Genomic DNA, 26300 nt, shown 5'->3' with positions numbered 1-26300 from the left:
CTTTAGCCGGAGAACAAACGGTTCTGCTCATTAAGTGTGGCGCTAATTAGGCCAATTGTTTACGCCTGTTCGCATACTGTTTGTTTTAAAAAGTGGCTAAAGCTCCGGTTTAAAAGCACTCTGTTAATGAAGTAAACTTGTATACACTGTCTTAGGAATGTACATTTTAGGACTTTCCCTGGTTACTAATTATTAGTTCTACTTTTGATAAATTATTTTATTAAAGAAGACACGCCTGCCTGCTAACGTCCCTAACGTAGTTCCATCTGCACTTCCGTCACATGCATTGCAAATGAAATGTCTTGCTTTTATTATAATTGCACCTTGGCTCTTCATAAGAAAAGCAACTTTATAAAACTACTAGGAGTGTTGACAGATACCCCTGTGATCTCCTGCCATGACAGCGCTACACAGAGGCTAAGCTAACCAGGAAAAAGTGCTTCTCTGTGCTTTCGTTTACGCCTAATAAACATATTAACAAAGGATGAAAAAGAAAATATGTCCTTACTTGTCTACCGGGTGTATACTGCAGCAATTCTTCAAGTGTGACGTTTTATTGTGACATATTTATCCAGTTACCATTAGCCACATCTTCACCACTGGCTTCTGCAGAACACGTCATAGGTAAACACCAACGCGGCTTCCGTATTTCTGGTGTTGCGTTTCAGTTTTGTCGGAATATCACAGGTTTTGTACTACAACAGCCTACACCCAAAAGTTTGGGTGACTGATAAATGTAGATGTTTGTTTGTAAGTATGAAGGAAACAGTTACACTTTTTTCTTTATAGATGCGTGAGACACATGTTCAAATTTTAATGAAACAGTATGCGGGTTCGCAAAATGGTCCGTTCGTAAAATGACGCATTTTTGATGGGTTCCTGAACGCATCGCTCCTTGTGACGTCAGTGGTTTATTTTCTGCTGTCCTATTACTGATGTGGAGCCGTGTAGAAATAAAGAATATATTTTATACTTACCAACCCAAAAAAAAGGTGCCGTCGGGGAGATTACTCTGTTATCGCAAAAGCCACATCATGCAGCGAAAGGATATATACACAGCCACAATACACATTATGCAAAGTAAGAAATATGTAAATTAAGTCTAATTTAAATTGATTAATTATGGTGTTTGATTAGTGCAAAAAGACTTGTTCAGATAGATAGGTGGAGAGTTTAGTAGGGAGCTTGAGTTTGCAGACTGTGCAGAGTTGGCTCGTGATTCCAGCAGTTGTGGCTTCTTTTGAGGGAAGCAGAGAGGCATGTTTCCTCTTAGCTTAACCCAAACCTAACCTCAACCCTATACCTCTAACCATTAGTACAATGCTGAGCCGGAAACCAGGCGAAGCCAAACCTTAATGCTTTTGCCACTAACAGCAATGGTAGAGCCTGGGTCATACTGGAGCATTTGCACTTTTGCCCTCTGTCCCAATAAGAGCACTTTTTTTAGATGGTATTCTTCTTTTTTAACTTAACTATTTTTAGAAATGCATAAAAGTGGTGGAATTGTGCAGCAGTTTTCCATTTAAAGTGTGTAAAGTGCCTAGACTTTGTATTTAATTTGTCATTTCTGAAGGAACACACTGTCTGCTTCTATTTTTGAAGTTTTCTCTTGTATTCCTCCTGGCCAATATGTTAGTCTACAATATGTCTGCAGTAAAACCAGTGTTTTCTAAGCCATTCATATCTGGGAGACATCCATTTTTGAAGATCTAAATAAACAACCTAGTGTTATAATTATTAATTATAACATATCACCAATACAGTAATTAAACGACATAATGTAAACATTATATATATATTATACTATGTTTTCTATACCCAATTTAAGAACATGTAGAATATGTTACTAACTGTGTAGTCCACTCTGGAGACAGTTCCTTTTTTTATTTATTTATTTTTCAGTCTGGCTAAAAGTGGTCTCCTGTGACAGAGCCGTGAGTTTTGGGAAACACTGTCATTGGCAGTTATTTGAAATTCTCTTTAATATCAGATACAAATGGTCTAATAAATCAGTGAAGTATTGAAAACAGACAACAATGTGATAGGGAAATAGGCTAAAGACTAAGAATTTGTATTGTCCCCAAGAGGCTACTTTTAGTGCTGCCTGGTGTACATAAGTAAGTACAAATCTTTAAGAAGTAGATACCACATAATGTTAAAACAACAACAACAACAACAACAATGAGAATACAACATAACACACTTGGGCTGAAAGTGACATACACGTAACATGCTGTGACGTCTTTCAGTCAGTTTGGGCGGCAACACTTGGAACAACAAGACCACAAACCCAAGTATTTGAAACCAAGAAACCTGTCAATGGCTTCAGTCCCCATTAAACATATCCAACGCATCATAAAGAGGAAAATCACACATCAGGGACTAAGTATTGTTGAGCAGGTCAGGGTTTTTATACAGCAAGAAAAGGCACAAATACCACTTATAAAACTGCAAAAAAGTATATCTTCAGTTTCTAAAATAGAAGGCCTAATTTAAATACACTAGTCTCAGCTACAATTATATTCATGAGTGCGTTTCAGTTATTTTGTTTTAGTTTTATTTTTTCTTTATCTTTCCATGTCTTTTCTTGTTCCATTATTTTTTATTTTTTATTTATATAAGGTATCTGTAAAAGAGCTGATTTACTGTAACCCAGTCATATAAACACTGGCCAATTGGTTTAACACAACATCATATTGTCCTTGTATTTATGTAAATTTCCTAACAGCATAAATAGAAAAAGTAAATAACACAAAACATTTGGCTTTTTTCAGAGTTCTCTCTAATACTCCAATGAATCACAAACTTTTGCAGAAGATACGGCAATAAAGACATTTTACGTAAAGTATAATGTATCCGTAGGTGGCTTTTTTTCCCACTGCAGCACATGTCCCCATATTGTGTGTGTACACCCCTGCTCGGTGTCCACCCATTGTAAATCCTGCTAGGGCTTAGAATGTGACGTGTACAGTGAGTGCAGCCTGCGTTCTGCTGGGGAGGTACGACTTCCTGATGACACAGTTCACACAGCAGGCCGCTGCAGTTTAAAACCACGTGGCTGCATGTCCATTCTGAGCCTAGTGTGTGTGTGTGAGAGAGGGAGAGGGAGAGAAGGAGAGGGAGAGAGAGAAAGAGACAGTGTGTGTATCAACTTCCACCATCTCTGTGATTATCATGAAGTCATCTCTCTATCTCTCTCTCTCAACCCCCCCCCCCCCCCCCCCCCCCCTACCTCTCTGTGCAGAACTCTAGTAACTAATTAAAGTATCAGCCCACATGACATGGTGCTGTCGTCACGCCTCCTCTGGATCTTCAGTCTCCTGTGACAGCACTGAGTGAAATTCACTCAGCGCTGATGAGAAGTCTGTAATACACACTCGAGCTTGACTGCTTGACTGTGGTAGAGAAGCGAGAACGTGGAACAACTGATGATACTTGAAAAGTTCACGTTGTGCAGTTCAGGAATGAATGATTAATTTGTTAACATGTGTCAGTATCGTTTGTGGGATCACTGAAAACGGGTTTGGGAAAAATGAGAGCAGGTGCTGACAAGTGATCACTGACCTCCTTTCATCAAAGGAGACATCCACAATAAAAAGGGACATTTTAGAAATTTTAGCTCACAACTATTTCCTTCATTTGAAAAAAAATCTACACCTGCTTTACAGTCAGTAATTTAGAAGTTTTAACCCTTTAGGTGTTATTCGGTTATAATTCTAATATTTTACATAATTATAGGTAAATTATTATTATTATAACAATTTAAAAGTAGTAGCAATTCATATTTGTATTTTAACTTTTTACAACTGTTTTTTACTCATTCATAGCCTAATATGGAGTTTTTTATTACATAAGTTCAACTATTATTATTAGTAGTAGTATTATTGTTGTTGTTGTTGTTGTTATTATTGTTATTACTTTTCGTGTTACATTTTATTTGACGGTTAAATTGTTTTTTTTTTTTAATGACAATTTCAATATTTTTAAATCGAATTAATTTTGTTGGCCATGTGTATGGCTATACATTATTATTATTAGTAGTAGTAGTAGTAGTTGTAGTAGTAGTAGTAGTATTTAGTTTTTAATTTTGTAAAAATGAACTTGGACCACAAAGAATTTTCCACCTCGTTGCTTTTCCAATGAGAAACCGATTAGAAAGAGAACTTAAGCCGCACACTGTCATAAACTTGGCCTTCTGCTCTGGCCTCTCAGCAGCGCAGAGCGACTTCTCACTTCATTAAAAAAAAAACAAAAAACAAAAAAACAAAATAAAACAAAAACACGTCCGCCCCCTTTTTAAACTCGATTGTCATTTTTATTAAATACACGTTATTTGGAAAGCAGTTAAATAACGGGAGTCTTTAAAACGAATGCTTGATATTTTGCGGTCAACAGATGGTGAAACCGAGAACCATGGCCTCAAGGCCATAAAATAAATGATGAGGCAAAGACCAAGTGGAGAGTTTACACCGTCGTAACAAAAAAAAAGTTCTTCGTTGGTCCCTGTACAAAGGCATACAGTTGACTTTGAAGACATTCGTTTTGACCTCAAATGTTGACCATCTGGTATATTTATTGAGGCAGCAAATTATAATATTCTGACTCACAGCATCTTAGGTGGGCTCCACTGTTGTTATAATCGTTATATAATATTTCACATTGTTAATTAAAATTATTATGTATACCATGAACCGTTTTTAATCTTTTATAAAATTCCCTTTAAGTACAGAACCATGACCTGGACAATTTCCAAAACCACAATCTACTGACAGGTTTATAATGACGTCAGAGATGATTGAAAAAAATCGCGTGAACCGGTGAACGTTAGAAATTTTAAAAATTACCTATAAAAATAATAAATCAACGGATTAATTTAGTCTTATTAATTTTAAAATATCCAAGTATCTTGCAGGCATTTAAAAAATATTTAATAAACACTCACATTTTTACATAATAATGACCTCTTGACCGTCCGTATTTTGCCATTGAAATAGATCGTGATCATCATTAAAAATTTCCAACTACAGTCACTTTAAAATAATTTCTGTGTAGAATGATTAACGGTGCAAATTAGTCCACAAAATGAAGCGTTGATATATTTGCATAAATAACGCATGGAATAAATGCATTAAATAAAAACCCAGAACCAACGCCAATGTATCATGGAAATATTTATTTTCTAAAATACAATTTAACATACTTTAAAACGTATGACCACTTTATAATTTTAAGGTCAGGCAGCAAAAAATACAAAAACAACAACAGCAACATTATATGTACAGGGTCTTGATATTTACAGGTGGTGTGTGTGAGAGCTGGACATGTCCAGGTCTGTCCTCTTCTTCTGTCCCACTTTGAGGTGCGAACAAAAAAAATCCACAAACGTGCGCCACGAAGGTAAACGTGTCCTGGTGTGGAGACATGTCTTGGCACACAATAGAAGAAAAGAAAAATTGGCGAAGGCAGAAAAGGCCGGGTGGAGTGGTGATGTCTCTGACTTCCTTGTCTTCCTTGAGTGTTTTTGTCCATTGTTTTCTTTTTTTTTTCTTTTTTTTCTTTTTTTTTTAGTAGTCCTGGTGTGGGCTGTGCGTCAAACTGTGCCGTCGCAGGTCACAGTTGCGCCGAAACACCTTTCCGCAGCGGCCACAGCTGTAGGGCTTGATGTCTGTATGGGTGAGAAGGTGAGTTTTCAGGTTACTTCTTTGATTAAAGGTTCGTCCGCATGTGGGGCATTTGTGGGGAGATTCCTGTTTAGATTTAAAGCAAGCAAAGGATTATTCCCTTTTATTATGTTGCACTATAAATTAGATTTATTTTGATTTATTATTATTCATTTATACCTCACACCAATTAACTACGTCAATCTGGATAGAGTTCAAATGTAATTTTTGTCTTTAATTTATTTATTTTCTTTGGTATTTGGCCAACAGTGGTGGGAGACGTCGTAATGTCCCCAGGCATGCAGTAGACCGTGCATTAACAGGTGAATAAGGACAAAACAAGGTGTGACATAAAAGTACTGTGAGGATAAAACCATAGTGAGTGTGACTGTGTGTGTGTGTGTGTGTGTGTGTGGTTTTTTCTCAGCTTACCTGCATGTGTAAGGTTTTATGGACGGCTAGGGTTCGAGACTGACAGAACCCTTTCCCACATTCTTGACACTTGAATGGTTTTTCCTTGGAGTGGATGTATCTGTAAAGCAGAAACGACACCTCATCACACATTTGTTCATGTATGGATCTGCCAGAAGCTACTGACAAGACTAGTAGAACGAATTAATAAAATGCAAATAAACACTCCGGTTTCAGTTGTGATTTTCTAACTATTTGTACGTAAAAGTGCTTTTAGCGCCCTCGTGGATCACAACCAATACACAAGCCTGGCGTGTTTCCGTGCTCAAAGTGAATATTTTGTGTTTAAATGACACCAAAGCCAGGATCGTTGGCGGTAAATAAAAACGAGCTACTTTTATTTGGGAATTTTAGACCCTCTCTTAAAACCGTGCTTTAAATACGTCATCATCTGTGACGTGTGTCTGTCTCACCTGTGGTCTCTGAGATGGTCCTGTCTTCTGAAGGCTTTGTGGCAAATGTCACAGGTGTAAGGCCGCTCGTCCGTGTGGGTCCTCTCGTGGATGAGCAGGTTGTAGGATTTGGTGAAATGCCTGCCGCAGAACTTGCAAATAAATTCCTTTTTAGTTTTGGAAGGGAGCCTGCCCCGGGTGGGTTTTCTTTCCGGGGACAGCTTGCTCAGCTCGGAGATGGTTCCCCCTAGTCCAGACGCCAACTTGGCCAGATCCGCAGCAGCTTTCGGCGGGTCCTCCTGCGTGGCAGCGAGCGCCAGGTTGGCGAAGTCAAACCTGGGCCTGTCCTTGTGCAGAGAGGGGACGCCGTGAGCAGCGGCCACCTGTTTCGGATGGAAGAGCTGCGCCGCGGCTGTGAAGGGGATCGCCTGGAAAGGGATCCGGGGGTCGACCAGCCCCTGGGCGGCTGCCATCTCCGTGATCGTCGACCTCAGTCCTTGAATGTGCGGGTAACCAAGAGTCCAGTGGTTCATGTGCATGGTGTGCACTGCGCTGAGGCCGTACAGTCCGTGCAGCTGGTCAGCTGGGAAAGTGTTGACGGCCTGCAGGAAGGAGTAGTTGGTGAGCTGCAGCGCCGGGTGCACGGGGATCGGAGCGTGTAGGGCTTTGCTCCCCATCTCGACTCAGACCTCTGTAGAGGTAAGTGACCCTGGAGAGGAGCGGGGGAAAGGGGCAGTGTTGTCAGTAAGAGCCACAGACGAGCTGGCAATTGTGTTGTGCCACATACAGACAGCGTGTGAGCCTCAGTTAGTAAACATGACAGTTGGACCACCTGTTTTTACAGCTCTCTCTCTACACACGGTATTCCTAATGTTTTTACTTCACATACGCAGTGTTTAAAAATAACCACGCGGTTTAAAAATAACTAATGGAAATTTACAAAACAGTTGTGATTGAAATGCAATTAGAACAAAGTTAATTAAAGGGAAACGCGCGGTTGTAGAACCTGTGTAATTGCTGCGGCATTATCCGAAGCCCTGGCACACTCACAGCACATTTACGCACAAAATACGCATACCATTAAAAGCTACATTTGCTCTGTGTAGGACATTAAATGCACAGGCTGCAGAGCAGTCGTGGGGAACACGTCAATCATCGAAAGTGTAACCAAATAAAGTGGGTGTAAAATGATTCATATGGAGCCGATTGACAATTTAAATTACACACTCGCAGTTTCCTCTCAATGAAACAGTAAATCTCACATAATGCAATTACAGAGGACACGCTGTGTTTGACTGTTGTACTTGGTGTTTTTTCTTTTTTTTTTTCTCTGTACAAAACAAGTGTTCTGCTCACAGCCAGTTTCTGTGGATTTACACCACAGTGAGATTTGGCCAGAACAGGATCTGACCGTGAGTCAGAGTAGAAGACACAATGGCTGGAAATTAATCACAATAAAGACACTTGAGTCTGTGGTGGAGATCCACGTACTTAAAAAATATATACTGAATTTATGCTCATCCCAGCAGCTAATAATATAGACATTATATTTCTTATTTGTGTACGTTTTATTTTATTTTTTTAATATAATGTTCCCTTATCTGACAGGCTGTGGAGGCCGTTGAGTCTGTGGTCTGATATAATCATGGTCGAACTTTCTACATCTACAATTTAGGTCGAATAATTGAAGCTGACGCTGCAAGAAATCTCAGCCACAGGTTCCATGTTTTTATGGATGACAAGTTATGTTTTTCCACACAGGAAAAAAAAAAAAAAAAAAAAGTCCACCGTGTGAGTTCAAGACTCCGGATGGTGAAAGCGGGACTGGCGGTGAGCCAGCGGTGCAACAGCGAGCTGACCTTTACAGTCAGTCCAGGCTGAAAAATGGCAAAAAAGAGAGGAAATATCACCCAGGGTTTTTTTCTGGAGCATAAATTAATCCTGAAAAATATTATTAATGAGCTGTTCTTTGGAAGTCATAGTTAAGACAGTGTTTCAAGACAAATAACGAGGCTGAAACTCTGCCTAAATGTGGAGACATTTTTCACACTTATGAATGAAAGTGTTGCTTTTATAGCTGGAGGACTGCATCAGCCAGCTTCTAAAATATTTGGACCTAATGGAGTTTCTATAGCAGTTTTTTTTTCCAATGGTGCAACAGCCGTGAAGACACTTGTTCTCTGCCCGCCTGTGCAACTTGGTTCAGCTTGTTCTTCTCTCTGTACAACCTTTGGACTTGCACTTAACTCCCTGACAGCAGCAGCAGCAGCAGCAGCAGCCTATAGTTGCCCCGCCGTGCTCCCTTAACCCCCGCTTGGGCAAAGACATGGTTTTACATTTCCATAAGTCGTGACAAGTGTGCAAAAGCAAAGGCCACTGCTCGTCTCAGCATTGTTCTACGTGCTGGTGACGGAAAAACGTGGGGTGAACTAAATGCCCCCCTGGCTGCTGATCATCACGCAGCAATAATCATCACCCTCAGAGGCAACTGTTGATTTGAGTTTTTTCTGTCCTGTCCTTGACTTTACTTCGTTGTGACAGGTTGGTTCACCCTGCAGCCTTTCTTTTTTTTAATGTCTTTCTCTTTTAACAGATAAGAAAAGTTAGAACAAGTCAGTGGTGTGAGGCCGGCTTCCCTTCCTGCAACAACTCTATAACATTGACTCTGCCAAACACAATCTTACCCCAATAAATAGCTGCCAAAGGTCCTGCGGTATGTCAGTAATCCACAGTAACTAAAGAGGCGACGAGCTCCAATAAAAGCGCCGCTGAAAGTTTTCCAGTTTCCAAGTCCATGAAAACTTTTCACATAGCCATGCAGCCAACCAACCCCTGATGCCTCGAGCCTGTGCAGAGTTGTGACAAGTTGCGGAAAAGAGACGAGGAAAAGTTTGGAGGAGAGACAGCTGCAGCGTGGGAGCCTCCTCTGCAGCGAGCGCTCGGAGTGTGCGTAATGCGCCTCCGCTCCTTCACTTTTCAGGGCTCCGGGGCTCCGGAGCGCACAGCCCGCCCCTCCGACACGCCTCCACCCCCCGTCCTCTATCATTAACTCCAATGTTCCTCCTCTGTTTATTTGTGTTTGGATAGCAACTAGGGTAGTAGAGAAGCGTGCGCAGCCTCCAATGACACCTTCCATACGCCATATGGCCAAGTTTGATACCTTCACGGGGACGTGATTGGAAGGGCAGGAGGGAAACCTTGATCACAGTTTTCCCCTCCAGCTCCACGCTGTTGGATGAACTTGAGCAGCTCTCGGCAACAGTTCACCGCTTTTTCTCCCTTTTGTGAAACACAGTTTGGTCCAGTTTTCTTAGATGGCATGGAAACACATTAAATGGCAGCATTTGGACGGGATAAGGGTAAAAAAAAAGTCAGGTTTGTGAGAGGAAGGGAAATATCCAGAAAAGACAACACACACGGATGTTCCTAAACAAAATAAACCCCGAATAACTCGGAAACATCTTGATATGTTTTATCTAAAGAGAGAAAATATCACAAAGTCGAATGGCACACGGTTTACCTGTGCGGTTAAACACAAAACAATTGTTTGATAAATTCTCCAAAATAAATTGTTGTCATTGTCATTTTATTTGTTTGTTTATATGTTGGTTATTTACTTTTATTCCAACATTAACTAAAAAACTGTTTAAATAACATTAGATACTAATGATATTTAAACAACAACAATATTTTAAAAAATCATTTATTTTTGAAATCTAAAAAAATATTTTTAAACAAATATTGTCCGAGTGGATTTAATTTTTTGTTCCTCTGTTCAAGAGGCTGTTGTTAGTTTTCACTCATACTTTCATGCGTAAAAGTTATTAATAGTTTTCCCACTGCAGATTTAAAAGTAAATAAATACATATTTTGCGCTAATAAAACAAATGGCAGCCTATAATTCAAAGTTTGTCATAATTACAAATTACAATAATATCGTAATATTTATAATTTATAATTCACCAAGTTTAAAAGATTAAAGTGACTTTGTTTCTTTCACATGTGAAGTCGCAGCGTGTTTATTTATTTGAATTATTTTATTATATTCTTATAATTTTCATTTATTATAAATTAATATTAAAAACCTGTGGGTTTAAACATAAATATGAAAGTGATAAGTGCGCAGAGAGCAGCGCTGCTGAGAGCAGCTCGCACTGACTGCGGCTGAGTCGTGTTCGTGCAGAAAGCAGGTCTGCAGCGCCACCCATTGGGACTAAAGGACATAGCAGCCTGCGAGACCCTGCCGAGGGTTTGCAGCTCTGACAAGAAGACCTCAGAGGATCAGGTCAGGATCAACTTTTCTTTCTTTAGCACTGGTTACATGAAAAGGAGAATTCCAACTTAAAAACAAACCTAACTTCCACAAAAGACCTAACTTTCACATTAAAAATTAAAGCAAATAACAATTGGAGCCTACAATAAAAGCAAATAAACAAACAAAAAACAAAAAAAGTTATGCCGGGTTAGCCGTTAACATGTTTATTTAAATGACCTATAAAACGAGCATTCACCAAGTCTTGGTCTGTGCAAGAAAGTGTTTTTCATTTAAAAAAATAAAAAAATAAAATTATGGGCTGTCGCCATCTACAGAAAATAATATAGTTATCAAAAATCCAGGTGTTCCAAAAACTACAGATTTAAGTTTCAGATGCTGTGATTTTAAAGTGCAGCAGCTTTAAAGCTGGAACTGATGTTTGTACTGTAACCAAATAAGACTGAGGAGCTTCATTAACATCCCGCCTCCTCATATGATTATATTAAATAGTACGGTGATGCACGGTCCTGACCTAATCCTGCAAGTGTTTCTCATGATCACGTCCATGTTTGTGATGCAGAGCATGATGTGAGAGATAACACCCAGAGCTGCTTGTCACTGAAGTTTAGTCCCGCTCAGAGTAACGTGGAGCCTAATTTTCATTTTCCTCGCTCTGCAGAGTGTCTTTTTTTTTCTACTCTTTTTTTTCTGCACACAACATGCTTGTGGTTTTCGTTAGGTTTCATATCACTCTGGCCTTACGTTTTCACTGTCAAAACACTGAACAATTGCAGACAGATTAGAAGACACACAAACCTCCTCATTTTTACATTAGAGCTGGTTTGATGGGCCCGATTCTCAGCGTATCACTTTCACTCTGGAAATTTATATCAGTGTAAACTGTGTTTATTTAAAGAAAAATATCCCCAGGGCCAAATTGTAATCCACTCACCAATGTTTCAATTTTGTCTACATTCATTATAATCTCTCAAAAAGATAGGGAATATTTTTAGCTTTTCTGTGGGAATTGAGCTTTTTAATGGATGTCTTTTTTAGTACTTTTGTATAGGAGTCCTGGCTTTTCATTTAAAAGTCACATCATTTTGCACTAAATAAACCATTTACAAACACTGTCGGTATATTGAGTTTAACCATAGAGTTATTAAATTACACATTCACAAATGTATATCCTCTACAAAATCATAAACATCTCATAAAAATAGCAGAAGTCTTGGTAACACAAACAGATGATGATTCCATATGATGGAAGGAAGTTCAATATGGAAGATTTGATATTTGGAGGTAAAATGTTGATATTTCAGTCATGGGATATGGAATGTAGCTGTTCTGGTCTATTTGGTATTAAATTAGTCTATTCTAAGCTACAAGCTGTTGTAAAAGCAAGCACTAGTGTATTCTGACTTACACTTTCATAAGTCAAAGTACACTAATTCTGATGTGGATTGAAATAAAAAGATAGGGAGAGAGAGAGAAAGAGAGAGAGAGAGGGAGAGAGAGAGAGAGAGAAAGAGGGAGAGAAAGAGAGAGAGAGAGAGAGAGTAAAATCAGAGCCACAGAGTTAGTGCCTTGCCCTTTGGCCCTGTCTGAGTCCCCTGAAGCCGCCAACGCTCTCTATGATAATCTAACTCCCACAGAGTATCAGCGTTGCAGCTCAGTGCAGCTGCCAAGCCTGTAATGGCCGACACTCTTCTTCCAAAAACACAGTGACAGAGAAGAAGAAACCCGACTGGGATCATTTCAAAGGCTGCCATAAAGACCCAGCCATCTGAACGTATAACATTTAATGTTTTGATTTAAGACTGTATCACTGATGTGTATTCTGCAGGCCGTAAAACAAACACATGACATGATTATCCAGTCTATAACTGTGTCGGAAATAAAACACAAGCCCAAAGGTGAATACACTGCAATTTTCTGTAATATTTTTATATCCAAAAAAATGTATAATGATCCTTTTTTAATATTTAAGTGTAAACATCCAAATGTACATCCACAGCACAAAGATCTACTAATTATTTTATATTATTCAGTGTGAATTTCTTTAAGGGTCTGTCTAAAATATACTAGAGAATTACACATGGCCACAAAAGTCTGATCTGTAACTCTAGAGTAGAGAGCAGCTAGTGCTGCAGTATTAATATATTAATTACTCCAGCAGCCTGAGCTGCCCGTGTCTCTATTCTATCATTTATCTCCCTCCACCTGCAGTCAGCTCTCCCTGTCTGTGAGTGCTGCTCCTTACCTCTGCTGGATGTGAAGAGTCCTGGGCAGAGAAGGTGGAGCTGTCTGGCTCTTCTGGAAGCTGATGGCTCGGTTTAACAGTCTACGTCTCGCTGTACTTCTGTGCATATTGACAGACAGGAAGTCAGGTCCATACTGTAAGAGCAAGAGGTTAGATAGGAGGGGGGTTGATCTACCTGCTGTGGTTTCAGAGCCCCCCACATCCCCACCTACAGTCTCTCTCATCCTGTCCCGGCAGCAGCAGCAGCAGCAGCAGCAGCAGCAGTCGTTCTCAGGATGAGAGTTTTCTTTTTTCTTCAGAGAACCTGCAGTCATACATTCTTCAACGTCATAGGATTCTTTTTTTTTTTATTGTTGTTGTTTTTACTTGAAATTTGTGAACTTTTGAGAAATGGGGGGCACAGAGAGGAGGGAGGTGCAGTGTCTACATCTGTTCTACATTTATTCTGTTCTGACATTGATAGTGGAGTATGTATCAGGACACAGACACAGAAGAGTGACTGATCATGAATATCATGATTAAAGAAAATATTTTTTAAATGAAACATAATCAAGACACAATAAACACCTGTTTGGGTGATGAAACAAGATCAGCAATTTCACTCAACCTACCATTTCATATATATATATGTGTGTGTGTGTGTGTGTGTGTGTGTGTATAAAACTTATCAAGTGAATAAATAATAATTTTTAAGTAAAATATAAATCTATGAATCTCCAACACAACAAGCCAAACACAATTTGTTGATGTGATATTGGGCTGTTTGTTCAATTATTGTAATAAATGAAGTGGGGTAGTAATAACAATAATAATAATAATCATGTCTCGTGGTCTGTAACTGCTTGGTGGAAGCAGATGTTGGTGACATTGTGCAGATCCCCTCTGTTTCTCTGGCCTGAAACTGAGCAGACTGTAAACTCAGCAGGAGACACGTGAGCTGGTCTTTTTGCTTCATTGTTCAACACTGCCCCCTGTTGGCATAAAGAACAACTACTACTGCTGCAGCTTTTTATAAAGCTCTGTATCTTCATCAAATGCGCAGTGATTATTGACGTATCACCAAAATAGAATATTGCAATAGTTTTTCTAATTTAGAATCGGGTGTTAATGTTTTATCCAATTCTGACAATACACATTAATTTGAGGATAACTCAACCTATACTCTGTCCTTAAAATATATATTTCTTTTTGAAGTGTTTGCGAAGAAACAGGACATCCTGTAATTATGAATTATTAAATTAGTTTTTTTTAAAGCAAATATTTTACAAAACATTGAAAATATTCTTATGTAAGTTTTACTTGCTACATATTTTTTACATTCATTCATTAGAGTTTCAGCCGTTACATGGCTAAAACAAAAATAACCAATAACTGATGGGCAGGACAAGAGAGCATAAAGACCTAGAGTGGGGAAGTATTTACAAACGGGTAAAAGATTAAAATGAAAAAAAAATGAAAAATGAGGGAAGAATACAGCCCAACATTAATAATAATAATTAATGTATCAAAAAGGTCGGTCTCCAGAGACTTGAACAAGAGTGGATGATTTTCTAAACCCTTAAAAGCAACATTTAGTCCAGATTGAAGTCAAACAGTGAAAGGCATTAGTAAATCATACATGCTAGTAAAACTAGACCTGTTTGGTCATAAAGATGAGGCGTTTGTTTAACTAAGAAAAGAAGGAGCTTGTAACCCTAAGGACATCATCTCCCAAACATGGAGGGAAATATAACTATGGGGATATTTGACTTGAATCAGAAACTAGGAGTCTGGGGAGGAAGGAAGTGTGAAAAAAAATGAAATTGGGATCACTATTTTGGTCTTGATCATTTTTTTAACGAAAAAGATTTATATATAAAGTAATGTGGTGTGTCTGTATGAAAGCAGAGGCACATGTAAATGTCACTCATTACCCTGAGTGATGAAACTGGCATGTGATTTCATTGACTTACATGTCAAAGAGGAGCTGGTTCTGCTCTTGTGTACTCTGTGTATAAACACACACGCACACATGCACGTACAGATTTACTGCATTCCTCAGGACCCCTGCTTGATCTATTCTCCATCTGCTGTCCATTGCCCCTCTCTTCACTGCTCTCCTGCCATCTGTTTAACGATGCTCAGCACCTTTGCGTGACCGAACGCCTTCACTGCCTGCACCTTCATCCGCTCTGCCAGAGAGAGAGAGAGACACAGAGGAGGAAAGCCCGCCATCATCTCGTGCTCCTTCAAACAATAAAACCCACCAGTTAATGCTGCTCAAGCCCAGCACCAAATCCCATTTGTCAGCAAATAGCTTCCTTTCAGTTGTCAGTGCTGGCCAGTCACTTCTGCGGAGCTCCCTGCCATTAACATGACATCTTCAGTTAATTGTTGTCTAGCGTGATGGCAAACAGAGCAGCAGGGAGTGGGGAGACGGAGCAAAAATAAAGATCTGTACATGATCATAAATGGACCTCAAAAATGTCTGATCACACATCTGCTCTCTCATCTGCTCTCTCGTTAAATCAGCAGCTCATTTAAACGACACCTTATGTACTGTAGTAATCACAACAATAAAAACTGTGCCGTTGTTTACACACATTCTGTTGGTATACACGTAGATTTACTGAGTTAACTAAGGCTTTAACTAGTAATAATATTTCGCTTGACTAAAGCTGAATGTTGGACCAAATATGTCGTAGCATATATGTCCAAAGTATTTTTAATGGCTGCCATATTTCATAAATTGAAATATCAAAGCCTGGCCAGTTACAGTGGTTAGTGCTGTTGCCTGATTATAGGGTTCGATCCCAGTGTTAACTGATGGACAAGAAGCAAAACAGACCAAGACATTAGATAAAAGACAAGTTTACCCAAAAACTTTAAAAAAAGTTAGCTGAATTAGCTTTAAAGTAATTTAAAAGTTAGCAAATAATAAAAAATATTATTATAAAACATTTGAAGATGTATTTAAGAAGAACCCATTGCTAAAAAATATGACAACGTGGCAATTTCTAGAAACTAGTTCTGTGCAAGACTTTACACATCCTAATCTCATTGATCATCATCCCGGACTGTTCTGTTTGGTTTTAGATTTAACATGAGGAAATATAGAGTGGAAAAACTATAGAGAGTTTTTGGCTAACCTGTGTGTAAGGTACCTTTAGCCCAAGTCCATCCTTTGGCTCGTCTCTGCTCTGTGTTATTTTAGCTTGAAATACTACATTACCAGATCATTTTATGAGTTTTCTTTGTGGGCCCACAGTGTTGGAGCTCCACGTCCAACTGAACCACTGTGGCAGAGACGCTCCCACTGCTGAGTTTGATGGGCAGAAGAACTTTACCAGCACCTGTTTCCTGGCCACGCTCAAGTGTAGTTAATGGGCTGATGAGAGACATTCACAAAGTTACTGCAGCACAATGGAAGGATAAAGCCAGGGAGCGTGGAGCGTCTCATCCAGTGGGTCAGAAGTGACATTTTTAAAGCTCCCAGTGACTGCCGTGTCTGTTCCCTACCTGGAAGGATGGGAACAGAGCGGGGATGGAGGGATGAAAGTAAGGTGGAGAGGAGAGATTTAACTGAGTGGAAGCAGGATTTCACAGAGAGAACGATAAAGAGTGGAGGCATGGATAAACGATGAATAAAGAAGCAGTGGAAAGGCGAGGAGGAGAGAGGTGGAAAAGTTTAAATGAGGAACAGAGTTCTGTCCGAACGGCTGCGGGACGTTGCACTCATGATTCAGTGTAATCAAACATTTCTGTCCGAGCAGGAACTAATAACGCAGCGGACCCAGTCATTTTCCCACATCAACAGCAACAACAATAATCTTCATCCTGTGTGATTTCATATAATTTCTTTATTCCCTTGCCTTCCCGCGCTCTTTGTGATGTGCCAGACGTATGCACATTACAAAGAGAGTCAGGAAATGGCTTTCCACTTAAAAAAATGAGAGCAGATCTTGAGGCTATTACAAGAAGGACCTTTGGCTGTGAAGGGCCTTTGGGAGAGCTACTCTGTAGACAGGCACTGGCTGCGGATTCTCATACACACATTTAGAAGACAATGTAATTAAATCTAGCCACAAAGAGGAAAGCAATCCACTGGTGTGTTTTCATTTTTCTGCAGTTGAGAAATTACCAACATAAAGCACTGAGACGGCTATTGCTCTTCATGATCCTAAAAATATCAACGTCTGGCTCCGGTCCAACTGTGTTGCTCCCACTCTTTGAACCAAAATAACATCCTTTTTCTTTTTAATGGACTCTGGTGTCATTGATGGATCTCTGCTCAAATGTGGTTTGAATTAATAGCTTGGACGCCTGCGTGGTTGCATTTAATGTGTGGACCAATGCACACACAAATACTGAGAAAAAGGGCCTTCAGACATGATTACATCCACACACAAACACTCACGCACACAGTAAGTAAATGTTAATGTACACAGGTGCAGTCTGTAGGGAGTCACTTTGTAATCATGTTGCTTCCAGCCCAGTCAATTACTATCTTTTACTGAGGCCTTTAAACATGAATGTTCACAGTTTGCTGCCTGGGAAAGGTTTGACCACCACCAGGAATCCATTAGAGCAGGCATGTCCAAAGTCTGGCCCGAGGGCCAATTGTGGCACCTGCACGGCTTTAATGGGGCCTATAGCGTCATCCTTCAAATTAATTTTTCATGGCACGGCATCAGAAAAGTAGGATAACAGTGCTTCCTTTCAAACAGGGGCTTAATGCCCCTGGGGAATGTGTGTGTGTGTGTGTGTGTGTGTGTGTGTGTGTGTGTAAGAGAGAGAGAGAATGGAAGTTTTAAATAATGGTTGGTGTAAACGTATTACATTTTGTTACTGGTCTTTTGTAACTTGTACATTGTCTTAGGAATGGTTTTATTATTCTTATATTTTATTTTTCAGACATTAAAAAAACAGATTTTTTTTTTGCTTCTACAATATTGGGCATTTTGGCTAACTAACTTTTTTCTGTGTTTTAGAAATCATCCGTGCTTGTATTTGATCAAATGTTTTAGCTAGGTTAAATGTTGTCCAACATTTTAATTTAATTAGCCAACATTTATTTTCAGATGTTTTTGGGTTGAAGTGCATAAAAGGTCAAATGTTTCGTATTAATGTCCCAAACTGCTTTGACTTTAATTACCTGACCCATTTCCATTACCAAAAGCATTTGTTATGCACTAAATACACTTGTTAAATGCACTGCATTAGTTTGTCTCTTAATGATAGCGTCACAGGTGGAGCAGCTGTGTGTTCTCAACATTAATGATAGTGTTTTCTCTTTGAAAACAACTTCTCAAAGGGGCTTCCATACATTCATATAAGATTTATATTTACATTACATTTGTAGACAGGAAATATTGTTACAAATTCCTTAGACTGTGAAATTAGATGCATTTTTAAAGTTGGTTTAATAAAGTAAATCTGTTTATGACATATGTGTGTGTGTGGTTAGGGGAGAGAGAGAGAGAGAGAGGAGGGGAAGGGGCTCTTGGGCAGCTGTAGATGTTGGCAGGTTGCACAGCTCCATCATACCAAGCTTGGGGAGGTCCCAGTGACCTGTTTTATACCAACTCTGGTGCTTTGTCATAAAACCAGAGGGGAAGTCGAGTCACAACTCGGGTATTTGTTTGAAGAGAATGGAAAAAGTCCTCCTGGAAGCAGAGCGTTGGAGTGTTGTGTGTCGCTGGGTCTGATCAGAGTGAAAATACAAAGGAAAAGCATTTTATTTGTTTGTATATATATACTTTAAATTGTTGCCCAGGTCCTGTTAAAATACTTGTAATACCACAGAGGAGAGTAAACTAAATTCCATTCTCTTTTCGTATGGATGGAAACACACTGTTGTTGCTGCTGCTGCTTGAATGCTGTAATTGGGCGTTAAGGGGTTTGCAGAAAGAGCTCACAAATCAAATATTCCTCACCTCTGCAACGGTTCAAAAAGTGGCTCTGGTGTTCTTCAACCCTACCACCTCTATTAGTGCTGTACTGGAAACTCACACAGCACTGTCCTAAATGACACAGGTGAAGAAAGGCGTCTCTTGGAATGCCGTTTCAGTAGATTTAATATTTACTGAAGGCCTTGAATGTTGCTTGTCACTGTAATGAAAAATGTGTCTCTACATGCGCAGTGTGCGTCACAGTGATGGATGGCGTAACTGTGTTCCAGGATTATGTTTTATGAAAGTTAAAGGGCCCCAGGGTTGGTCTGTGAAGCACATAATCTCAGTCAATGGCTGGACAGGCTTGATGGACCAAGGCCTCATTATTAAACACCTAGAGAAGAGAGTCCAGAGCTGCTGAAGGAAGCTGCACATCTACAGTCTCTGGTGGCTCGTACTCATGTACATGCAGTCTTGTGATTTGGATATGAACTAAAAGGGTAGATTTTCACCTGGTAGCAATTATTGCATTATTTTCAACTTAACTTTCAATTTCCTCCTACTTTTTTTATGCCAATTTACTCGCTGATATCCTCCCTAGTTATCCATCCAATTATGTCCATGCACTGTGTTTTATCTTTAAGGGAAACCATTAAGCAAAAGTAATACTTGAAGCAATATTTTTCCAGATTTGATGGTACAATAGAGAATTGGCTACAAATGATATAGTGGTATTGATTTCACATGTGCAACAGAACATCCAGTGCTGAGACAGAGGGAAGTGTGGTCTTCAGGATATTCATGGAGGGCTTGCCCGAGGCTCCGGTGGTCCGGGAGCAGGTTGCAAGCACTGGGAGTTGTTAAAAAAGCTATAAAAGTACCATGTTCACAATTATTCAGACTTTTTCAATTTGTAAATCTCTGCTAATGCTCATGGTGGATGTATTAGTGGTTTAAACATGGAATTTCATTGGCGTTAGCTTGTTACTGTGCACTTGGTAATTATAAATAGGCCCATAAATGCAACCGATTTTTAATAGAGCCTGGCACACAAGACTGGGTTATACACAGCAACCTGTAAAGGTCAGATTGTAACATATTGCACTGTGGGTAGAGCTTGGATTTATTAAACTGTAACACTTGTTCAGTGGAGATATTTAAATACTTCTCCAGACTTTTCTGTCTGATGTCTGTACCAGTTGTGTTCACTGCCTGACAACTGGCTGAGGGGTACAGCGACTTGATTCTTAAATATCTTTTTGATTCGACTTGAAGAATGAAGATTTTATTAATAAATATTACACAGCAAATATGGTGTATCTATTTACCCATTTTGTCATTAGCTGCTGTGTTGTTACATGACAATAAACACATCTTTAAATCAGAGATTAAGAGAAAACACGTATCCCACAAAGTAGAAAATCATGTTCTTCACAGTCTACTGGGATGACTTGTAGAAAAAGCGAAACTTGAGGACGGACCATTGTTTTTATTCCTATAGCACTCACTTTAAGTGTAAAGCAACATGGTCTGATTTCTGTTTGATATGGGTTATAATGTTAAACACATGCCTTTGGTATCCCAATACTTGACGTGACCACTGTTCAATCCTCAGCCGTAGGACTATAAACAGGAACCACCTTGAGGAGCTGACCGTCATGTCCTCTGCATCCATGGACCTACAGTGTGTAATAAGAAGTCAGATTTAGACAAAGCTAATCACTGGTGAAGGATTATTATTCTCAGTGTGTTCACTTCTGTTCTAAGAGATCTCAAGCATGAGACATGAGACTCGTCAACACTGTAAATGTCGTCAACATCTAACCTCATCTGTGACAAGAATCTGAGATGGACTGGTACACTCAGTGGGACGAGATTGGACTTGACCAGAAGTGACTGAGGAAAATACAGTAGAGTGATTATGTGACTATGTTATAAACAGCGTCTCACAAAGACCCCGATCATGTAGCACATTTTATTTAAACCACAGTAAGTAAAACTCTGCCCTGATACATTCACTTTGTAACAGCCAGGCTGGATCCACCAGCAGTCTCACACATTTGGCCTAAATAAAATCACTGTGTCTTGTTTTTTTCCCTGCAACTGCCAGCACTTGGTGACCTCAGACAACAGAGCCAGGTGTTGAAAACACCCCGATATTTCCTCAAAGAGTTTATTGCCGAATTTTAAAGCCCTGTGTGTTGTTGCCCCAGGTTATTTATCACAACTTTTAATGCCTGAAATTCTTTTCCACTTCAGGATATCCTCAGATGCCTCCTTACCAGTCACTCCCAGATCAGAGCTGCAGTGCAAAGGTGAAAGACAGAGGCAGAGACAGAGACTCATAGACTGTGGAGTCTACGTGCCTGTTCTGTGGGTCTGTTTTATAATATGTTGGTGTTTTTTGGTGACTGCGCTTCTTCTGTTTACTGTTTTTAAACAAGTAAACCTGTTAACCGTTAAGCTTGGTAAACATTATCTGTGTTTGAAGGAAGTATATCACAAAATCAACAAAAACGTTTTAACTAATTAGGTTAAAAGACTAATGAGAACTTGGAACATTCTTTGTGTATTAGCCTTCATTGTCTTTAGTAATGTCCATTGATAAAAGGGAAAGGTTGTTCATGTTCTTCTAAAGTTCCTCTTTAGAAAAAAAAAGAGCCTGTGAAGTGGTATTTGGCTGTGGAGTCAAAGTACAGCCCATGAAACTCTAGCAAGCTACAGCTGGCTTGGACCAGGGAGCTGGAAATGTTTACCGTGGTCCACATGGCTAATTTGCGTGTTTTTATTTAGCTGTTGTGTATCAGGGACTTTTTGTTGGGGAGGGGGGGTCAGATTGGTATGGATCAGGGGTGATGTAGTCAACAGATGCTGTTAAAGTGACCGCAGAGAGGAAGCAGAGACGAATGCTCCTCATTACAGCTCTGACTGCAGCCCAGTGGCTCAGTAAACCAGCAGAAACCAGCTCCATGTCTATGACTCCACAGCTGGGGATCAGCTGATCTTCACTGGCTTCACTTACAGTCAAGTTCCATTCACTTCTTCTGCTGCAGATGAAAAGGGATATGTTGTAGCCTAGCAGCCATGTTGTATCAGCGCAGGAGAGAGCTGGATTAAAGATGTGGTCTCCTGCTACGTGATTCCCCCGATCACTTCAGTTCAAGTCAAGCCAGACTTCACTGACTGACATGGTGAACACTCCTTATTTAGCCGTAAACACACAGCAGTGAGCAAAACGTTCCACAGCAGAGGTGGTCAGATTTTACTGTCAGTAAAAAATAAAGAGTGCACATTGTCTGGACACTGTCCAGTTATGTTGTTCATCTGAGAAACACAGAAAATACGAGGGAAAAATGAAGAAAATAAATCAAATAAAACCACATGGGGCAGAGAAGAGACAGTGGGGACGTGAGGGTAACCAATCTCAAACATCTGATGATGTGACAGCAAAAACAAAAAAACAAAACAAAAAAAACCTTTTACTGTGACAGAAATTCAGACTGAAATGACTTGTAGATGTGTTAAAACCTACCAGTATTCAGAGAATATTTTGTTTTGTGTATACGGGGATCTTGGGGGCACTGTGAGGGGCCGACAGTGTTAAGTCAGGCAGGAAAGGACTGAGGTGAGACTGCTGTAGCTGGGTGTCATGGCACTAAGCTGTAGACCCGTAAACATTGAAACAATACACCTTGAATACATTGTTAAATATCACAGATAATTTTAAACCCAATTCCACAAACCAAACAGTGATTTTTAGAGAAGTGTCACTTACAATGGAGGGTCTTCTGTCGAGTTCACGTCTTAGCAGGTCCTGTCTTGCCCTGTTTTGATCCTTTTTGGGTTGTTCTTGTTAGCTGCGAACAACGAAGTGCAGATGAACTCTCCAGTATACACTTCTAGTGACCAATGAGGAACAAATTACAAGACTACTTTGTGTGATTCTATTTCTATTCTATTTATGCATTTCTAAGCCGTTCTTGTTTCATAATGCTTTCATTCATAACTGGGGGAATGTTGTTATGGTTTTACATGTTGATTACTTGTTAATCCTTACCAACATGCAGCACTAGTAATGTCTTTGAGTTTGTCAGTTTTATCAGTAGCTAAAAACCTTTAACCAAATGTTTTGGATTTTTTTTCCCCGAAAGCTCAAAAATACAAACCAAGCAGAGACTGACAGCATTTTGTGTTTTTGTTGATATATTTAAAATTAAGATCACAATTATTTTGAGAGGATATTTTTAATTTCATCTGGGGTTGCAATGATTTAACAAACCCCACATATAAAGACTGTGGAGTCTGTGGTTAAAGACTGTGTTAAAACAATGGCTTGAATTCTAATAATAAGGAAATGCTTGCTGTATAACTTGGGGCCTTTTACATCTAAACTCATTATTAACTAAATGAAAATCCAGTTTGTAAATCTCTGGGGCCAACTGGAGCTGTTTCATAGCTGGGTTGTCTTTGTCTATGTTTTGTCTTTCTACATGTTCCCAGCTGGTTCCTGTTTTCACTACCATAAATTTAATGATATTATTATTATTATCTTAATTATCTTTTCAATTGGCCTGTAAGTACTCATGCATCCTTGTACAACATGCAAGAGCACAAATTGGAGTAAAAACCTTCACCCCCTTCCTCACTGAATAACAGTACAGTGACAGCGCGTCCACGGAGGTGATTTAATTGAGCCGTGAAACTGATGTGTCAATGTTCTTGACCTTAGCCAGGAGTCATGCAGCGGTGTTGAGGTCAGCAGGGGTCACAACAGGCCCCTCCTGACAGACAGGCAGGGAACTGTAAAGCAGAGACACGGGGAGCATGTGGTCCATGTGTTTACCTCGCCGCTCTTACAAGTGATGTCACCAGGCTGTAAAAAGATAGACAGTTCTTGATGGCCCCGTCCCTTTGTTTCTATTTTAGAGGATAAACACAGGATAAGTGCATGGAAAGAGATACAGGCCCAGAACTGGCTGGAGTTCATGTGAGAAACACAGTCATTTGGTGCATTGTGAGTCCAAGCATTTGAAGTGGGCTGTAGGGACGTCCAGGTGCTGCAGGCAGGGACGCCGACTCTGTCGTTAAACCTCTCCTGCCGCTGCTCTATCTTAAAAGAAAGTAACTATCATGGGGAAAATATTAGAATGTTAGGAAAAAAATGCTTTAGATGCAAAAGTGACATAGAATACTTTTGCCAACATGAAAACATGCAATCTATTAAATGAATAAAATAAAGAATTACAATGTGAATTAAAAATCACAACTTAAAGAAGGAAATAAATGTAAAAATGTTGAGAAGCAAGAAAAAAACTTTACACTGGCACAGTTTTAGGAAAGTTCTAATAAAGAAAAATATTTAAATGCATAACAAAATTTGATCAGCAGAAGAAAAGAAATGCAAATCTCCTCCTCACTCAGGGCCCTAACACTCCCTTCTACCCACGGAATCGATCCTCCCTTTGAAAGACCACCGTGTTCCAGCTCTTTTGTAATTTCATGAATATTCACTTTCTCATTCATATCCATGATTTGCTTTCTCTCCTTCGACAACTTTGTCTGTACCTAGAGACCTAGAGGTTGTGCTGTAACAGAAAGTCTCTTCACAGAACTCAACCCGACAATGAAGCAGCTTGTGTTTTATGTGAGCTCTCCTGGGTCAGACAGCTGGGTGGTTTCTGGAGCTGTGTTCGCTGAGAGTGAACTGAGAGCACCAGGGGTCCTGCTGTAAGGTGGTGTAAGGCAAGCTCCCAAGTTTTAGTCCAGACGGAAACAATGAACAAAACCTGGACAGTGGGATAATGTAGCCTCTCAGGGCATTTCTGTAGAATGTACCTTATTCTGCTGAGGATCACAACTTTCAAACTGCTTTTGTGTTACATTTTCCCTGTGGCCCTTAAAACCTGACTTTCTGGTCGACTCGGACAAATGACGTCACGTGCCGGACAAAACCAGACCACTGGAAGCGTTTATGCCTCTCTGGTCATTTTTCCTGATGAGACCTCTGCTGTCCTGCTGCACAGCTCCGTGCCTTGCTTCAACATGTATGGTTCTTTGGCTAGAACTTTTATTAGCCTTTTCCCGTGCCTCACAGAACTTGGCCCAGCCTGGTTCTCCCCGGCACTTTCCCACTAATGAAGTGCACATTCTGTTGGAGCGCTTGCCCGAGTTCAGCTCTTTGGCCACCCTTTAATGGGAATTTCCCCCTTCTTCCATGCATCCCCGCTTGCCTTGCTCTCTGCTGTTGCCACTCGGGTGCATGTGACTCATGTCCTGAACAGTGAAACATCAGCCAGTGGACGTTTGTTCATGAATGTTCTTATGCCCGTTTGCCACTGTTGGACTGGTTGCTGGACTGTCTGGGTAACAAGCTGCCTGACTTGTTAAATAGCTGAAGTACTGCAAGAAAAGGGTGGCTTAGTGTGGGATCAAGGTCCTGAGGCTGAGACTCTGACTGACAGCATCCAGCAGACTGGAGGAGAGAAAATGCCTACAGTATGACTCTATATGTAGTCAAGTCAAGTTAGGTAAAGAAAAACATCCATCACTTGAACACTTTCAAACAGTTGTTACTTTCAGGTTTCTGACACTGAAGCTGTAGACAGGCTGCCACTTCATTTTTCACTAACTCATTCTCTGAATCCTGAAAATAAAACAGGCTGAGATGCATGGAACTATTTCAAACATGACTATTTGCTTCCATGTTTTACGACTCCTCGAATTAAGACCGATCGCCAATGACAGCACCTGCTGCTCTATAACTGCTAACTAAATTAAATGCACCATTTTCTTCTTTTTCGATTCCTCAAGTAGCCCCTCAGCATCTCATATTTTGGAGTGTCTTAATCACTGAAAAAATAAACCTTGTGTTTTGACTGCACAGCCCAGTGAGGATGAGATAGTCTACATTTTCAAACCAACCTTGAGGAATCTGTGCGATCTGAACTTTACGAGGAAAATCCACAGGGGACATAGAAGATGGGAATGTGGTCTGTAAGGAGGGAGGTCATGCGAAACTGACTGTGTCTGGCCTGGATGGACATTCAGTTGTGATCTTTGACTCCACAGGGCATTATACTCTCTAAAAGTCAACATAATAAAAAAAACAAGGTCTCATGTAGTGTCTTAATCAGAAATTATGAGAGATAATCATTTCTGAACTAATATATTGATTTGTATGAAGCTCTGTCATTTTCCATACATTTCCATAACCTCTGACCAACAGCAACTACAGACTTCAGTTCAACACAATAAATGTGTCCAACACATTAGACTGAAACACCCATTAAAAGGGGAATATTCCCCTGAAACTCAAAGAAGAAGGTGTGGAAGTAGTAGAAGAAAACCAATCAACTCATGGATTGGGACATTTAAACAGTGATTATA

General features: G+C 39.9%; 3 protein-coding genes across 9 annotated transcripts in view; all 3 read right to left on the bottom strand.

Moving 5' to 3' along the window:
- The window catches only part of vps13b (vacuolar protein sorting 13 homolog B), a 285627-nt gene extending 284963 nt beyond the window's left edge, over window positions 1–664 (bottom strand). For both annotated transcript variants that reach the window (XM_008323736.3, XM_017037919.2), the window contains exon 1: window positions 509–664. The gene's annotated coding sequence lies outside the window, so the exon portion shown is untranslated. The remainder of the gene's footprint in view (window positions 1–508) is intronic.
- Window positions 665–5557: 4893 nt separating this feature from the next.
- osr2 (odd-skipped related transciption factor 2) lies at window positions 5558–13348 on the bottom strand. 3 transcript variants are annotated; one of them, XM_008323733.3, is made up of 4 exons: window positions 13042–13348; window positions 6545–7232; window positions 6093–6192; window positions 5558–5747 (listed from the first exon to the last, which is right to left on the bottom strand). In XM_008323733.3, the coding sequence occupies exons 2-4, from the start codon at window positions 7198–7200 to the stop codon at window positions 5565–5567; spliced, it is 939 nt and encodes a 312-aa protein (XP_008321955.1). In that variant the 5' UTR covers window positions 7201–7232; window positions 13042–13348; the 3' UTR covers window positions 5558–5564. The 3 variants fall into 3 exon arrangements, with proteins under 3 accessions (XP_008321955.1, XP_008321954.1, XP_008321956.1); XM_008323732.3 differs by lacking the exon at window positions 13042–13348 and adding an exon at window positions 9208–10096; XM_008323734.3 differs by lacking the exon at window positions 13042–13348 and adding an exon at window positions 9208–10094 and having other exon boundaries at window positions 5558–5665.
- Window positions 13349–19696: 6348 nt separating this feature from the next.
- The window catches only part of kcns2 (potassium voltage-gated channel modifier subfamily S member 2), an 86584-nt gene continuing 79980 nt past the window's right edge, over window positions 19697–26300 (bottom strand). For 2 of the 4 annotated variants that reach the window (XR_003051424.1, XR_003051426.1), the window contains exons 6-8: window positions 23758–23831; window positions 22690–22771; window positions 19697–20593 (exon numbers count right to left, since the gene is read on the bottom strand). The gene's annotated coding sequence lies outside the window, so the exon portion shown is untranslated. Of the gene's footprint in view, window positions 20811–22689; window positions 22772–23757; window positions 23832–26300 lie in introns of all 4 variants that reach the window. The other 2 variants (XR_003051428.1, XR_003051427.1) reach the window with 2 other exon arrangements.

Source organism: Cynoglossus semilaevis, chromosome 13 (genome assembly GCF_000523025.1).
Source record: "Cynoglossus semilaevis isolate Cse_v1.0 chromosome 13, Cse_v1.0, whole genome shotgun sequence".
In the NCBI taxonomy this organism is placed as follows: domain Eukaryota; kingdom Metazoa; phylum Chordata; class Actinopteri; order Pleuronectiformes; family Cynoglossidae; genus Cynoglossus; species Cynoglossus semilaevis.
This window is presented reverse-complemented; position numbering and strand designations above follow the sequence as displayed.